Below are 17,219 nucleotides of genomic sequence, written 5' to 3'. Positions count from 1 at the left end.
TCCAGGTATGGCATGCATGCTAGCAATCCTGGCTCCCTTGTGGAAATGGCCATATGAAGTTAGCCTTTTGGATTTAAAGAGCTAATAGAGGCTGCTAAATTAAATGAAGGGTCACACCTTCACAAATGGCTCAAACTGTCTCATCAACACACTGTTATTTCCAGTCCCTTTAACACTGAGTTAAGTCTAGGTTTCATCTTCTAAGTATTTTTAAATAGCTATCCTTGGGAATAGTTAGTAAAATTAATTTATCTAGTACCTCAAGTATCCTAAAAAGATTAAATCTATGAAGGAGACTAAGACTTTCAACACCCTGGGTACTGTAGCTGTAACTGCAAACCATGTGTTATCTATGAAATTTATTTACCTTTATATTTATTATTTATTTACCTTTAAATTTATGTATCTTTAAAATAATTAGCTCTGAAAGATCAAAGTGATGGAAACAGAAAAATCATTGTAACTGTTCAGATTCCTATTCTGCTATAAAGAGAAATGAAGCTGTAGGTGGCACCTAGCAAATATTTCAATGGCAAAAAAAAAAAAAATCAAAAGTTAGACAGTGATATTCAAAATAACTAAAGCAGCAGCATCTTTTTCTTAAAAAAACCCCCAAACCCCCACACTTTACCACCCTGACTTATAAACTCAAGGCAAGCAGCTTAAAACACTAGCAAGGACCAGTGTGATAAATTCTCCCTCATACCACACGTTATCATTAGTCTCGAACAGGTAAAAGGCAAACAACCAACATAACTCTTTTAATTGCATCTTAAGGCTTTTTTTCCTCTAGGAGTCAAATTTCACTAATTAAAATTATGTTAGCTAAACCCTCCTTTTGAAAGGATCTGCTATATTGATCCTCTGGTCACCTATCCTTATATTACTACATCTTGACTAAAACAAAGGTAATAGAATTAGGGTCTTAGTAATCATAATTGCTTTAACTGGTGACAATAAGGAAGAAGCCTATGGTTAAATATCCCAGAAATTTATTTCATGTTTGCTTGATACATTTTATATAGAAAGGTTGGGACTATTTGCTTTGGATGCCCCTGGTAAATCTCATGGAGGCACTGAACTACAAAGATGGGAGCCAATCTGGAGACATCAGAAATAGAAATCACAAGCCCAATTTTATGACAGTTCTTAAACGTTTGTCTCTAGTGAAATCAGGCCACTCCCTTAAAAAATGCTCAGTGTGTTGGAGCTACTGTGTGAAAACAGCTGACATTTAGGAGGGCATTTCACGTTTTGGTCTGCTGGAACATTTAAATACTTAGAAATAAAAAATATTCAGCTTTGAAGTTTTCAATACTGGAAAACTTTCAAGTCTAGGGTTAACAGCCAGGAAGGCTGCTTTGTGATCCTTAAAGTGGACTCCGTCTCCCACAAAGTTAATCTTCGGCTTTGGCTTCCATTTCTTCCGCATCATCATCTCCATCTACTTCGGCATTTTCTCTCTCAAGCCTCTCCAGCTGCCTTGCAAGTTCCGTCTCATCTGTATCTGTGACCACTTTGGGCTGTGGAAGCAGAGGCAGAATTTCAAAGTGAAGTAGTTAAACAGTACATAAATTAAATTTCAATATTACTAACTGCCTGGTATTTTAACTCTTAAACAGCTCTGCTGTATGTCTTTACTTCTGATTGCTGAAACATCACTAATAAATTCCAGTAGATAAATAATGGAGGAAATTTATGAGGACAAAACAACACAGGAAAAAGAAATGTATTAAAATTTAGCAGAGTTGTGATCCTAAATGTATCTCATGTTTTAAAAGACAGCGATTAGATATTTTAGAATGCAAGTCATTTAGATGATTTGAATTTCTTCAAACCTTTAAGAACAAAGCAAAAGACTCCAATATTGATCTCACCTCCATTTGAACATTGAAGACACCCCTCTTTTCCTCAATCTTTTCTTTTATAACAGCCATAGCTTGATTAAGGACAGAGAGGCCTTCTGTTCTCTCCAGGGTGGTTGTGGTCATTACATACCGAGGAGGAGCTATTAGATTAATCTAAGAAGACAAAAGTTCAATTATGAATGTACCTGTAGAACACACAACAAGTAGGGTATTTGAGAACTGTTTTGCTAATCTGCTGCCTTAACTATAAATCACCCCAAAACTTAACTCCCAATTCAGTCGGTCAGCAATGTGGGGTGGTTTGTTAATGTAGCAAAAGCTCACTGATGCTGTGATCTAATTTAGTAGTATAAACAGTCCACTGCAATACTGAATATGAATAATTATGACTCCGGGGTCTCTGGCAGCTAGACTAACTAGCCACCATCAGCATAATGGATAATTTGTCTCTACCAAACAGAAATTCTTATTTGGTTCTAAACTAAACTGACAGAAGAAATTCTAAGAGATTCTGAGTAACAATCATCCAGTTGATTCTATGGGCATTATGGGCACTGTAAGGGAGGTTTAGCATAGCTGTCCCCTGGCACTAAGGACCAACAGGAATCTGCATCCATTGTGACAGGAGCAGTAGATAACAAAAAGCCTGCACTGAATTGTAAACATCCCCTAGAAATATCATCAAGAACCACTTTTCATAACACTTGTTATAAAACATGATCATTAAAAAAATTCTGATTTGGTTTGGTTTAGGTGGATTATTTCAGCAGGGAGGGAGAAAACTGACTACTCACCTTGATGGGCATGGTTTCTGTTGAACAATTCAAACCTGCTCTTAGGGCTTCTTTTACGGCATCAATGCCTTCATAACCATAACAAGCCACTTCAATATCTAAAATTACAGAAATTCAAAAACTTATACCAAAAAATGCAAAAACATTTAAAGGTTTAAAAGAAATCAGAGATGTGGCATATACACTAGTATTCAAATACTTATGAAGGCTTTCATCATCCTTTCAATTAGAAATCAATCCCAGTTATTAGCTTTGTAATTAAAATATCTGAATACACAGTGAAATTATATCTTCTCATCCACATCAAGCCCCTGAATGATGAATGTATAAAAGACAGAGAAACTTAACGAATTCTGGTTATGTCTGGGTTAAAATCATGATTCCAACCCCTCTCTGCTTCAGTTTCTTATTTGTTAAATGGAAATAAAGAGGGGTGTGATGAAGACTAAATGAAATAATAACCACAAATTGTTTAGAGCAGTTTAAAAATTGCATACCCTTGACCCAGCAATTTTAAGAATTTGCCTTACAGAACACTTGTATAAATGGTAAATGTATATTTATAAGGGTGTTAACTTGCAGTGTTTTTTTGAATACAGCTGACCCTTGAACACCACAGGCCTGAACTTCATGGTCTGCTTACACATGAATTTTTTTCAGTAAACACTGCAACACCACGAACCACGGAATTTGAACCCTTGGATGCGGAACCACGGATACAGAGGGCTGACTAAGTTACACATGGATTTCTGACTGTGCGAGGGTGGGTAACCCTAACCCTTCTGTGGTGTTCAAGGGTCAACTGTAGTAGAAAGACTGGCACAACCTAAACACTCATCAAGAGGAGACTGGTTGATGTCAAGATTTACCATTCTATGGATATTACCTAGCCATTCAAAATGAGAAACATCCCCATTTTCCATAGGGAAGGGCAGCCATGAAACACCAAGTGGAAAAACTAGTTGAAGATTTTGCATAGTAGGACCCCATCCTTACAAAAACATAAATTCATTTACTTGTGCCAATTTTTATGCATGTTATGATGATTCAGTAGAAGCAAAAATAATTTATTTTTCTTGTTATGAAAAGGAAACATTTAGAAAAAGTTAGATATTCATGTAGCAACATGTTCTTTGGTGAGGCTCATTTTTTAACAGCTTTTTTGTTACTGCAAAATATTTTAAACATTATTTAAAAAATCACTTACCTGCTCGAATTTTGACAGCCTGTGGGGTCAAACGCCTATTAATATTGTTAATGAGTACTTCCCGTTCATCTTCATTCAAATCTAAACTATCCAAAATAGATGGGTCTCTGATAAAAAAACAAAACACACACCCCAAAAGGTAAACGTTACTTTACTGATAATTATGATACCAAACACAACACCACAGAATAATGTTTAAGAGCACAGGCTTTAGTGTCAGAATCTTAGCTTCACACTTAAATAACTGTGTTTTGGGGCCTTTCCAGATCTTATTTCTCAAATTTGTAAAATGATAAAATTGTATGTCACTGGACTGTAGTATTAAACGAGATAATGCAAGTAAAGCACTTAGGCCAGTCTGACAAACAGAAAACACCCAACTGATTATTAAAAGAAAAATTTTAGAGATTTGGCTAAAGCAAGCAATTTAAAACGTCTCCTAAAATAGGCATAGCTCAAAGTTATTTCGAGTTCAATTCCAGACCATCACAATAAAGCATCCACCACAGCAAAGCGAGTCACGTGCTTGGTCTCCCAGTGCATAGAAAAGTTATGTTTTGCCAAACTGTAGTCTATTAAGTGTGCAATAGCATTATGTCTAAATAAGCAGTGTATATACCTTAATTAAAAAATATTTTATTACTAAAAAAGTCTAACCGTCATCTGAGTCTTCAGCCAGTGGTAATCTTTTTTCAACAGTAACACCAGAAGTCACTGATTACAGATCACCATAAAATAATAAAATGAAAAAGTCTGAAATATTGCGAGAATTACCCAAGTGTGACACAGTGAAATGAAGTGAGCAAATGCTGTAGGAAAATTGGCACCAATACACTTGCTTGATGCAGGGGTGCCACAAACCTTCAATTTGTAAAAAATACAGTATCTGCAAAGCACAATAAAACGAAGTATGCCTATACATCTAACATCCCACTATAATTAAGTATTTCTATATAATTAGCAGTCCCTCCTTCAAAGAGCTTGAAAAGAACAAAAACATGGAAAAAAATTAAAAAAAAAATATTGTTTTTAACGTGTATCCCTGGGGTGAGGAGACAAAGGTTTATTTCCAGTTGGTGAGGACAATAAGGGCTTCATGGATGAAGTGGCATTTCATCTGACCCTCCTAAGTGCTACAAGACAGGAACCAAGGTCTTAGTCAATGGTATGTTTGCTGAGTGGATGAACAAATGGAAAACATAAAATAATGACTAAAAGAATGGTAGGATTTTAACAAAAAAGGGAATAGGTTGGGAGGAACAAAATATTGTTTCCAACTATCTCAGAAATCGTACTTAATTTAAAAAAAATGAAGCACATGTGGTATAGAATTATCCTGAGTTAAATCTGGACAGTTGCAACATGGCTGATGAAGCAAGAAAAGAACGTTAAGGGTGATGAGTGAATGTTAATTTGCTAAGATGAATGTTAATTTGTTAAGAATGCTAATACTGAGTGGTAATGGAGGGGGTGCTGGAGTGGGAAGCTGGGGCCAATGATGACAGCAGACCAAGGTAAGAAATGTACTGACTGAGGAGTATAGGACTGATGTCAGGGAGGACAGAAACATAAAGCAGTGCTTGATGGTAAACAGCATAAACTCTGAATGGAAACAGAGTGCCTGAGTTTGAATCCTGGCTCTACCATTTGCTAGCTGTGTGTACTTGGACAATTTAACTTCTGCCTCAGTACCCTCATCTGTAAGACAGGGATAGTAACAGCACTTACACCAAGGTTGTTGTGAGAATTATGTAAATGTTAGCTGTTATTCTTCTCACCTTTCCCACAATGCAGTATGAAAAAAAAAAAAAAGTCCCATAGGGGGAAGGGGGAAACTGGAAGGAATTTGGAGCCCCAGATGAGTGGGCTTGCTGGAGGCTCTAACAGTTCTAAGTCCAACTTGGCCACTCTGCGGGCTGAGGACACCAATATCCCCTGGCAGCACAAGGGCTGGGAAAGTAACAGTGAAGTGGTGAGGCCGCTTGTGGAGTATTAACATTTAGGAAGAGGTGGGAAGTGCAGAATTAGAGACAGCAGGTACAGAGAAATTAAGAAGTCTGGGATGTTAAAAGGAGAGGACACAGTGCTTGCTATAGGAGAAAGTAAAGGTAAGGCTGAAAAATTTCTTTTTCAGTATAAATGAGAGAAATCAGAGCACATCTTTATGCTGATGGAGCAAAACAATAAAGAGAAAGGCTGAAGACCCAAGAGAGGAAATAACGAATGGAGAAATCCCTGAGGAATAGCTGGGCACAGGTGGTAAGGTTAGTTTGAGAGGAGGAAGGAAAAGAATTCCAGTGTGACAGGAGCTCAGGAGGTAATGTCAGGTGGGATGGAGACAGTGGAAGGAAGTAGAGGCAATCCTGCACAGTGGTTTCTATTTTCTTTATAAAATAGGCAGTGAGTGCATCAGGTTAGAGTGAGGGGAGAGGGGTAGAGTGGGTATCTGAGGAAGAGCGTGGAGCTCCAGAACAGCCAATCTAAGAATGGGAGGAAGAAGTGACCAGGACCAAGGAGAATGTGGGACGGCAATTAAGGCCCAGCTGAGGTTGGAGACCATGAGTATGCAATGGCACCAACCTGCAAGACTGTGGTTTTTCCTAGCAGCACCCAGCAGTCTACAAGTGCAGAGAAGGCAGGAACATCGATCCAAGGCTGGATGTAACAGAAGGAAAAACAAGGCAAAAGCTCATGATACTGGCAAGAAAGTTGTTGAAATGATGGACCATGCTGTGTTCATGCTGAGTAAGAAAGAGAAGAAAGGATGAAGACAGGGAGAAAAAAAAAAGGTTTGGAATCAGAGCTTGATGTAAGAACTAAGACAACATAGATTAGGGCTAACTATGTGGGAGCTGGAAGGACAGGAGGCTGTGGTGAAAGAACAGAATGTGTGAATAAAGTTTTGGAGGCAGAGGAAATCCTGGTGATAGTAAGACCCAGGGTGAGGCCTTATGGAAGACTGGCTAACGTGGTGTGAGCTGAAGGTCTAAAGAATTGAAGTAAAAAGAACAAGAGGTTACAGTTTTAAACAAAGCATCTATGTTGGCCCTAAAGTCACCTAGGACAATAGCAAAAGTAGGGGAGGAAAACGTGTAAGGCAGTAGTGTGAGAGGAAACCATACGGGTCCATAGGCTACTTAAGTATGGGACCCCAGATTATACAGGCTCACTGCACAGGACTGGCCCGAATCATGAGCCTTTTATGCTGAAATATTTTAATCTCAATTTGGCAAAGACTTAACACATAGATGTTGTGCTATCAAATGTCAGGCTCTCAACCTATGTGCTAGACCCAGCAGCGGTATGAAGGGAGAAGCAGAGCTAAGAAGGTGTTCTTACGAGACTGCATGCTTAAATGCATCATAGGCACCATATCCGGGTCTCTTGTACTTGTCATCAAAGACCCAGGCAGTCCTCTGGAACAGGCTTTCCAGCTGCTCGTCCTTGGTGTATTCTAACACCTCAGCAACATGACGCAGAATGCTGTAAACCTAGAAACAAAATGAAGAGCTAAACAATTCAAATGTAAGAGATCAATTTAAAAAAAACATTTGTACATTTTAGTACACAGCACATAAAAACAAACCTTTAGTTACTCTGACTACAATAATTCTTAACAACAAAAGACTGCCATACAACAAATTCTTCCTCCATAGAGAAATGTTTGCTTTTCCATAACACTTAACTCAAGTTGGTATAACAAGAAGAAATAGAACAGCACTTACAACCTAAGACCCAGATCAAGTCAATGCTAGGACAAACCCCTCTGAATGTGTTTCCTCACCCGGAAAAGGGAAACACTAGTATTTCCCCTTTGTGCTGTAGAGAGCTCTTATGTACATCAAATGTATACAACTGCACACCAGGAAAACATAAACGGATAAAATTTGTACATTACACAAATTTAAAGCTATTATTATTGCTATTCCATATGAAAGCATGGGACCAGGATGGAGATTTTAGTATTTCTTTTGTTCTGTTATCCCAATAAGATCTACTAACATACTCAGTTTACAATATCCTAGGGTAACAAAAACAAAATGCAAGTTTCTTAGAGCAATGCTTCTCAAATCTGAATTCTCAAACTTGGTGGGACTTGAGATCCTGCATTTCTAACAAGCAGTCAGGTGATGCCAAAGCTGTTGGTTGGTTCAGAGACCATATTCTAAGTGCCAAGGTCTTAAGAGTTTATCAAGAAGGAATTTTACTGATAGTGTTTTCAAATGTGCAAACTACACTGCAGTAACAGTAAACATATCAGTAAAACAAAGAGAAAGATTGAGGTGATGGTCTGATGGCTTTTAGATTTTTATTCTCTTTTATTGGTGTTAAGCAAGATTTTAAAAATCTCTTCATTTAAACACTGTTTTCTTGGCATTTTATCCTGAGGACAGAAACACACATGGCAGAAAAGAACAAAATACACAAGAGAAGGATGGAGAAAACAAATGATAGAAACTGCTGTTAACAACTGAGGATTTAGGGAGTAAAGGAAAATCTAAATAGGATCAGAGAATAGAAAAAATACAGAAAGATGAAGAGTGAAGAAATGACTGTTTTTGCTTTACTAGTGCTTACTGTGGATAAGAAGGAAATTACAGCAAAAGTATTAAGAAAAGGAAAAAAGAATTAACTAACAAACTAGGGTGGGTTGGGAGGAGAACCATACTAAGTAATAGGCCCTTGCCTTGCTTTCTTGGATTCACAGACATTTTATAAACCCTTGGCTCATTCTTAACATACAATAGCTGGTTGTCTCTGTGACCCTTATTCCCAAAACAGGGTTGAAAGTCAAAAACTACATGTTATGATAATCCAAGTCAGCTGAAATCACCCACATTTTAACCTACAATAGCTTAGAAAACGCTGATGTCTAGAACTGATCTGAGAATATCACACATCAAGCCAAGCTTTAAGGTAGTAACACCATGAGATAAAAACAGTGAAGTCACACTCTCTTGAAATTAAATCTTCAAATTATTTTTCTGTGTAACGTAGAACTGGAATTGGAAATATAGTTACAGAAAATATAGGTTCTGTTTCTGCCAGGAACACACTGTGCAGATTATTTATTAAACATAGTCAAATAGTGGACTAATTTGACTAAAAAATCAACTTACAGTTTTGGATTTGGTGAATTTGTCTTCACATTTGATTGCTTCCTCTGGAGAAACTCTTCTTTTTGACAAATCAATATACCCTATATAAGAAAATTTTGAAAAAATTACCTGTCCAGGTGCCAATGAACCACAGTGACAGATTTTCACAACCAGACTGTAGAGCTGGCATACCTACCCTTATTTCCCACTAAGATTATATTCACAAAATATTGCATAGGAAGTACAAGATGAGAGATTTTTGTTTTCAGAAATGCATTTTAAGCATGTAATGTATATTCCCTACTACCTTGGTAGAGGGAACTACTAATAATTTTCAATTACCCAAATGAAAGCTGAAGTCAAAAGATTCTGTATTTATCTGGCGTTCATTCATAATGGGTCAACTGTATTTATTATATTTTCTGTATTCTTAAAGCTCTGGCATTGCTGGCCTGCCTGGCCTCAGTGGCCCTACTCCTAGCACTAGCCAATCCTCAGGGATAGCAAAGGGCTCCCCTGGAGCAACCTTTCACATAACTATCAACCAACCCAGGGCCCACACCCCTAATCATTTCATTGAAGATTCACATTAAGCCAATATTCCCCCTGCCCTGAACCAACACAGGGCCAGCTACCAGACAACTCAGGACAGCCTTGATGCACCAAGGCCTGCCAAGACCATTCAAATGAGCCAGCCCTAAACTCTTTTCCCTGACCTGCCTTGTCTTTCCCATGGAAACCTCAATAAAGGCTCTGGCGTAGGCTTTCCTCTTGCTCCTCCTGCCTCCTGATCAAAACTGGCGCTTCCTCATGTGGCTCTGTGTGGCAGGCTGTGTCCCCATCTCTTGGGAAACTTAAGTAATAAGAATCTTCTTTCCATGGCTTTAGTCTCTGCATGTCACTAGTCACCTCCATAAATTAAAGTTCCGTGGGTACAAAAATGAGATAAGCAGTCAAATGTATTTTAAAGAATTAAGAGGAAGAAAATGGTCTTTTACATTTACCCATATAGTCTCCATTTCAGGAATCATGTCTCTTCAGCCTGAATAACTCCCTTTACTATTTATTGTAATGCAGGTGTATCTGGTAATAAATCCTCTTAGTTTCTATTTACCTGAAAATACCGTCATCTGATCTTCATTGTATAATAATACTTTCTTTAGATACAGAATTTTGGTCTGAGTTTTCTTTCAGTGTTTTAAAGACATCATTCAATGCTCTGACTTTCATTACATCCAATAAGAATGCCATAGTAATTTGCATTACTGTCCCCTGTAAATAATGTCATTTTCCTCTGGCTATTTTGAAGATTTTCTCTTTATCTCTGTTTTCTGTTTTTCAACAGTTTGGTGTGCCTAGACGTGGTCTTAGTATTTATCCTGCTTCAGGTTTACTGAACTTTTCTAACTTGTAAACATTTTATCCCCTCAGCAAATATGGGAAACTTCTGGCCATGACTTCTTCAAATATATTTTCTGTTCTTTCTCTTCTTTTGGAATAGAGCTTTTGATCATTGACAGGTTGGTCTTTTTTTTTTTCTCAGTTCTTCAGATCAGCTCTTTTTAAATAAATTATCTTCAAATTTCAAGGAGCTTTCTGTCATCTTTTATCTGCTATTAGTCCATCCACAGAATTTTTAGATATAGAATTTATTTTTAGATATAGAATTTATTTTTAGTTCTTTATGAGATTTTCTAATTTCTCTATTGAGATTTCATCTTGTTCATTTATTATAAGCATATTTCCCTAACATCCTTGAGCAGTTATAACTTTTGCTTTAAAATTCTCCTCTGCGTAACTCCAACATTAAACCCTAATGTTTCCACTCATTACCTTTTCTGTATGGGTTAATATTTTCCTATTTCTTCAAATACTTACCAATTTTCAATTGTATCCTGGACATTATGAAAGATATGGGGCACAGACTCTGAATTCCTTCAGGTTCCTCTCACGAATACTGAATTTTTGTTTTAGAAGGCAGTTAACTTGTCTGAATTCAAAACCACAAAGCTCTGTTTCCCCAGGTAGAAAGCAAGTGAAATCTGTTTAGATTTTTACCCTGTTGGCTTGCTTGCAGTCTACCCTGTGTATTAGTAGTTTCAGAGGTCAGCTAAAGAGTTCAGCAGAATTTATATATAAATTAAGGACTCCCTGTGTCTCTCCTTTCTCTAATCCCCATCACCACTTTCTAACTGCTGTGGTTGTCCAGAACTCTCGTCTCTGGCTATCAAGCCAGTAAGACTGTAGGTTTCCACTAGAATATCTGCTGTCCTGCTTGGAAGCTATCCATAGCATGCACTCAGAGAAAAAGCTGTAAAACTTATCCAGTGTAGTTCTTCTTCCAAGTGTTGACTTGCCTTCAGTTCTGGTCCGCTTTTGGTTGCTCCCATTGTCTTTGGGTACTTTTTACCACCCATACAGATACTTGTTTAGGGTTTAAAGCAGTTATGTTGAATGGCTTGTCCAATAGGACTTAATTTTCTAGTATCAGAAACGAATCCCCTCTATAGGATCTTATGCACTTTTTCTTATCTTACTCTGGAGATATTTTCATATCAGAATATTTAGATCCCATTCTGTATAAAATTGCCTCGTATAGATATGTCATGATTTATTTAACCACGATGCTGACTGTTGCTTCGTTTTTTATTAATACTGTACAATGTTGCAATGAAAACAAATTTTTACATGTATCTACTATACTTATACAAGTATCCATGTTTCCTGACTGCAGTTGAAAATGTATTTGATTCTTTCTTGTGTATATATTTTAGATAACAGGAAAGCAATCTATGATAAGACATCATTTGAAGTCCTACCAGGGCAGTGATATGAAGACTTACACAGTGATACGAAGTTTACACAAGAATAATTTCAGTCTTCATGTAGTTTGATACTTAGGGGCATGGAGGGGGAGTGGACACCTACAAGTAAATCATATCAGAGCATTTAGATTAAGCAATGTGCTAAGTGTCAGTCACCACCTAAGGGATAATATAAGCTATCTCTGAAGTTTATTGTCTAAGATTTTAATAATCAGAAAAAAAGTTACGTATAAAATTAATCATTTGCAGAATTATCAATTAACTCTATGGCTGAGGAAATTCAGAAAGACAAATTCAATCAGGATGACTGGTCTTTTAAGCATGTTGGTAACTACCTGACTGAAACAAACACCTAACCAATTATAGTGAGATGACGGAAATCAATTATATTAACTACGTTAAGCCAGTTGAAGACAGAATCTACTTAATGATGTTGTACACTATGTTTAGGAAAAAAATGTGTTCATGAAGGTGAAGATTTACTTGGGGCCCAAAAAAGGGTACCCAGTGAGTAAATAAATGAATCCCTATTCAGCACTGCCTGAAAGATGCCACAGGATCCGGAGGTCACAAATATTCTGATTACCAGAGAGACATATAATCTGGGTTTTGGTTGTGTGTTTACAGTATATTGCTTTTTTCAAGACATACAATATTCCTAAAATCCACTTATCTCTGTCCTATTTCCACCGTTCATCCAATAATCAGACTACTAATTTAGCTCTAAATCAGTAAAAAGACATGACAAATATGAATGAGCTAGTACTCTGATTTGCTTACTTGTCTCTTCAAGTTTGGTAAGTTTGATACTGAGTCAATTATCAAGAGCCTGATAACCACTGGAAATAAAATTAAAGTTACTTGACCCACAAAAACTAGTCCTGGGATATATTTATTAAACCACTAATAACTTAAAAGGTCTTACTTAGATGGTTAATTGGCATCCTTCTCTAACAACTTTCTATGTAAAAGAGTTTAAGTATAAAAGGAGGTGTTTTATTTTTAACTGCAGTAGGCAATTTACAAAAAATATATTTTAAAATAAGTCACTTTAAATCTGAAAAATTTCAGATATCAATTATTAAATATACATTATTAAAATATATATGATTTTAAATCTTTTTTTCACTTACCTTTTTCTTTGTCCACTCTAATGACAACCACACATTCATTCCTGCCAATCCGGATGAGTTTGTTTATAGAACGAATACGCCTTCTGGACAACTCACTCAGAAGAATCATGCCTTCGATGTTGTTGTATTCCAGCAAGCTGACATAAGCCCCCATTTCAGCAATAGACCTTACGTTCACCATCACTACATCTTCCACCTCAGGAAATTTGTGCTGATAAAATCTACAACTTAGACCCGGCATTCTGCAATTGAAACAAAAAAATCAAGTAAGTGTTGAGTTAAGGGCAATATAAAAAAAGTAAATTTTCCACATCTCACCACTTGAAGAAGTTACTAGTCTTCTCACCTCTTTAAACTTCTTAAATGAAAACAGATGAATGTGTAGGAATCAAACTTTAATTTTTATTTTGCTCCACATTTTGTAAGGCTTGGGTGATTCTCTACCTTCTAGTTTCAGAGGAATCATAAAAAATAGTGACCATCTATAAAGTAATCTGAGACTGAAGGATTAAAGACTAAAATACTATTTTAATACTTTAAGAAATTACTAATGATAGGAAGCATCACTATTATAAATCTATCAGTAAAACTAAAGCTACTCTTTCCCCAAGTCAGCTACGACTTGATATGCTACCATCCACGATATAAGAAGACTCTTCAACAACTCAAACCCTAACCCTAAGCATAATCAAATGATACACTCCATTGTTTACTACAGCCAAAACTACAGTATCACATGTCAAGATAAAAAAATTAATCACAAAAGGTATTAAATTTAACTAAAATATATCCTCCTCGCTAAATTTTTTCCTATTAAAACAAACTTGAATTTAATTCAGTTACCATAATTTCTAGCTCCTACTTTTCCCATTACTCCAAATATTTTTCTCTTTCATTGAATAGGTATACACAAATCTTGAGAACAGCTTTATAGATCTCCATTAATATACAGCTCAAGTTTCTCTTAACCTCCACATATTAAATACTTAAATTACTTAAAACTATTCCCTTTGATCCACCCAACCTACTTTCAGCACCACTCCTTTTATGATCCACAAGCCCAAAATCATACCATGAGTAGAAACAGATTTTTAAAAGGAAGCTCTCAACGTAATCATAGCTGATGACTTTCATGTTTTTTAAACAACTGATTTACTGTCAAAGCTCAGAAGATAAGCAGTAAGACCTAGAGTCCAATGAAAAATTTGTGAAAATTCATTTACTTATTTTTTTCTTACTAATTGGGAAATACAGCTGCCATTACTAATCTTAAAGATGGAACATCCACATCCAGCTCATACAGCAGCAGAGTTCTGTTACAGGGCAGTCTGAGAACGGCTAACTGCACCCGCATGTATCTTCCCAGTGGCTTACCCATTGATTTATACACTTTCTCATTACCTACAAGGTCCTATAATCTGGTCACTGCCTATTTCCCAGAGGTACCACTTTCCCCCTAAATTCCCCATTTTATAGATGAAGAACATGAAGCATGGATTAGGCATCTTGTTCTGTTACTTGCTAACAAGTGATAAGAGCCAGAATTTGAACTTCTTAAACCAAAAGCACTATCAGTATTCACATTCAGTGCTGGAGCATAAAACCACAGATTATTGTAAACTTTGAGCATTAATTTACCCTATTTAACAAAAAAATAAAGCAGCATATTAGTAATAATGGCAGAGACATATTTCTCTTGAAGCTTGACAAAACAGGGATTTAGCAAGTAAAGGGAAGCAGACATTCAATGGCCAGAATTACCCACTATAAAACAGCTGAGTTAGTTGTTTCATTTTGTAAACAGAGCTTTTTTCCCCTCTCCCTGGACAACTGTCAAATATATGTATGGAAAGTACTAACATTTGAGGGCTAAAAAACTTTCAAACTGAGTATCAAAATAAATGTCATGGTAATGTGTGAAACAGTTTTAAGAGATTTAACAGGTGTTAACCACTTTTACTTACCAAGTTTCTTCAAATAGTAAAGCTGATAAATTTGGGGAAGCAAGACTTAACTTGATTGTTAAAGAACATAGGCAATACTATAAAAGAATCTTGAAGAGAGATATGAAAGCTACTGTTTTGAGAGATACAAGTCTCTCTGCAATATATAGTGCAAATAAGAGAATACTGCTGATGTATGCTATTCACAGTAAAAGAAAGTAGCTAGTAAGCACAAAAAGAATCTATTTCACAAAGAACCTGCATACTGGTAGTGAGATTTTGAACCAATCTCCTTATTTATGCTAGTAATGACACTAATTAAAAAAAAAAAAACAGGAAAACAGGAGTCCCACATTAGATATCTATCAGCCCTTCATATAATTTTCAAAGCACCATGACTTCTTCTGTATGGCCCTCAAGAAGTCCTCAAGTAGCACAGTGAGCTTTGGGAATAGCTCTGGACACAGGTTCCAGACTTTGCTCTCCTACTTACTAGCCGTGGCTGCTTGGGAAATGAATTCCCATTAACCGTAGTTTTTAGTCTCTGCTTCAGTTTTGTGGAGGGTATCAAATGCGATAAAATACATGTGAAAAAATCTGGAAAGTGTAATGTGCTATACAAATACAAAATGCTAAAAGTCACGAGGTGTCATTTCCATTTTGTAATTTAATTCATTAAATTTAACAATTATTTCTGAGGCGTCTACTATTAAAATAAAGTATTAAATGATGTCCTCAAGGACAAAAGCTTAATAAGTGTAACAGAAGCTAAATTCAGGTCGTCTGACATTAAATCCAGAGTTTCTTAACCCACAGAACCTCAACATGCCAGAGTACTACAACACAACATCTGTTCTTCCGTAGAGAATACCCATCTTTTAAAAAAATCAACTGAGCTCCAAGGTAATTTCAAATACCCTGCATTGTCAGTAATTCTGCCTGCTCAAATTCTGGTAACGGATACAGGAAGTCCACATTCCTTTCCAAAATAAAGTATGATGTGATAGAGACAATTCCTGTGATAATTCTAATCCGCCTCTGACACTGTTACGCTCTCTGAATGCTAGTTTCTTATATAGAAGTGCTACATGGAAAAAAAAATTAAGTGCTACATGAATAAAGGTTTTAAATTACTTCACTGTAGTTGAAATAGGAAACAACAATCTCTACAAACATTACTGTGCGTCTTTTGAAGATCCTTGGAGAATCAGTAACTGTTATTTGGCATTAGATGAACTGAGAATAGGACGTAAAGCAACATGTAAGTAATTCTCAAACTGCTGACAGAGTTAACAAGATTTTTTCCTTGAATAACAACTTCAACAGGGAGAAAAACCAAGACTTCTTTGCTACACCTTTTTCTCCAAGAAACAATGTTTCTTATTTAATGAAAATTAAAATAGCCTAAGTTGGGGGGGTAATAAAAGACACCTAAAATTCCCTTATCTCATGTGCTTTAGTTAAGCTTAACTGTAAGATCACAGCGTGTAATTCTACTCGTCTATTCTCATCGGTGCCGAAACACTGCAAATCGATACTAAGAATAGCCTCTTCAACAGTATCTTTCAGTTTCAACGTAAGGAGTGACTCTTCTACAGAAACGCACAACTCGAGCGATAAGGTGACAGGAGCTTCAATTTTTAAAAGTTAATTAATCAGACGAACAAACTATTCTTGGATCCTTTCAAACCCAGCTCCTGTCAATAGCGTGGCCCATCCTACGGGTTCCTTGAAGTACCCGGTCTGGATTTCACCTAGAGGTAGTATTTGCTGGGGCGGAAGGAAAAAAAACAGGGTGGAATTCTCAGACCCGGAGAGAGCAAAGTGCTCGGCGTCCCAGGGCGGGGGTGTCACTGCGTCCTCCCGAGGCCGCCCCACTCCAGGCACCCCCACTTTAAGCATACCGAAGAGGCTGTACAGTCACCTATCCCACTTCCCGTCACGAGACTCTTTCGTACCCTGACACCTGTACAACCCAGGAAGACCGACGCGGAGCCGGCGGGCGGTGGCCATCGTGTCGAGACACTTCCCGCGCAGGGATGGGAAAGGGAGGGGGTGGTAGCCTGGGGCCTACGCTCTTTCGACAACCCATGTCACTGGACACAGCCGAAGTCAAACCTTGGAAAAACCGATCTGAGGGACTAGTTACCTGAGGTATGTGTGTGAATCCCGCACTGGGGTCCCGCGCCGCGCTTGTCAATCGGAGAAATCAGACGCCAACGACCCGCAGCAGCCGCCGATCTTCCTCAGCGTGCGCTTCGCGCAACCCCACCGCGCATGCGGAACCACCTCGCAACACGCAAGCGCCGACAGGAGAGCGCCCCTCTTCGTCACTGACCATAGAGTCCAG

At 37.4% G+C, this 17,219-nt stretch overlaps 1 protein-coding gene across 1 annotated transcript; it reads right to left on the bottom strand.

Moving 5' to 3' along the window:
* Positions 1 to 256: 256 nt before the first annotated feature.
* EIF2S1 (eukaryotic translation initiation factor 2 subunit alpha) lies at positions 257 to 17,176 on the bottom strand. Its single transcript, XM_006186449.3, has 8 exons — positions 17,019 to 17,176; positions 12,927 to 13,168; positions 8,990 to 9,069; positions 7,209 to 7,360; positions 3,870 to 3,976; positions 2,663 to 2,760; positions 1,878 to 2,021; positions 257 to 1,523 (listed from the first exon to the last, which is right to left on the bottom strand). The coding sequence occupies exons 2-8, from the start codon at positions 13,165 to 13,167 to the stop codon at positions 1,398 to 1,400; spliced, it is 948 nt and encodes a 315-aa protein (XP_006186511.1). The 5' UTR covers position 13,168; positions 17,019 to 17,176; the 3' UTR covers positions 257 to 1,397.
* Positions 17,177 to 17,219: the final 43 nt, after the last annotated feature.

Source organism: Camelus ferus, chromosome 6 (genome assembly GCF_009834535.1).
Source record: "Camelus ferus isolate YT-003-E chromosome 6, BCGSAC_Cfer_1.0, whole genome shotgun sequence".
In the NCBI taxonomy this organism is placed as follows: Eukaryota; Metazoa; Chordata; class Mammalia; order Artiodactyla; family Camelidae; genus Camelus; species Camelus ferus.
Note: the sequence above shows the minus strand (reverse complement) of the source record. Positions and strands in the feature narration are given on the sequence as shown.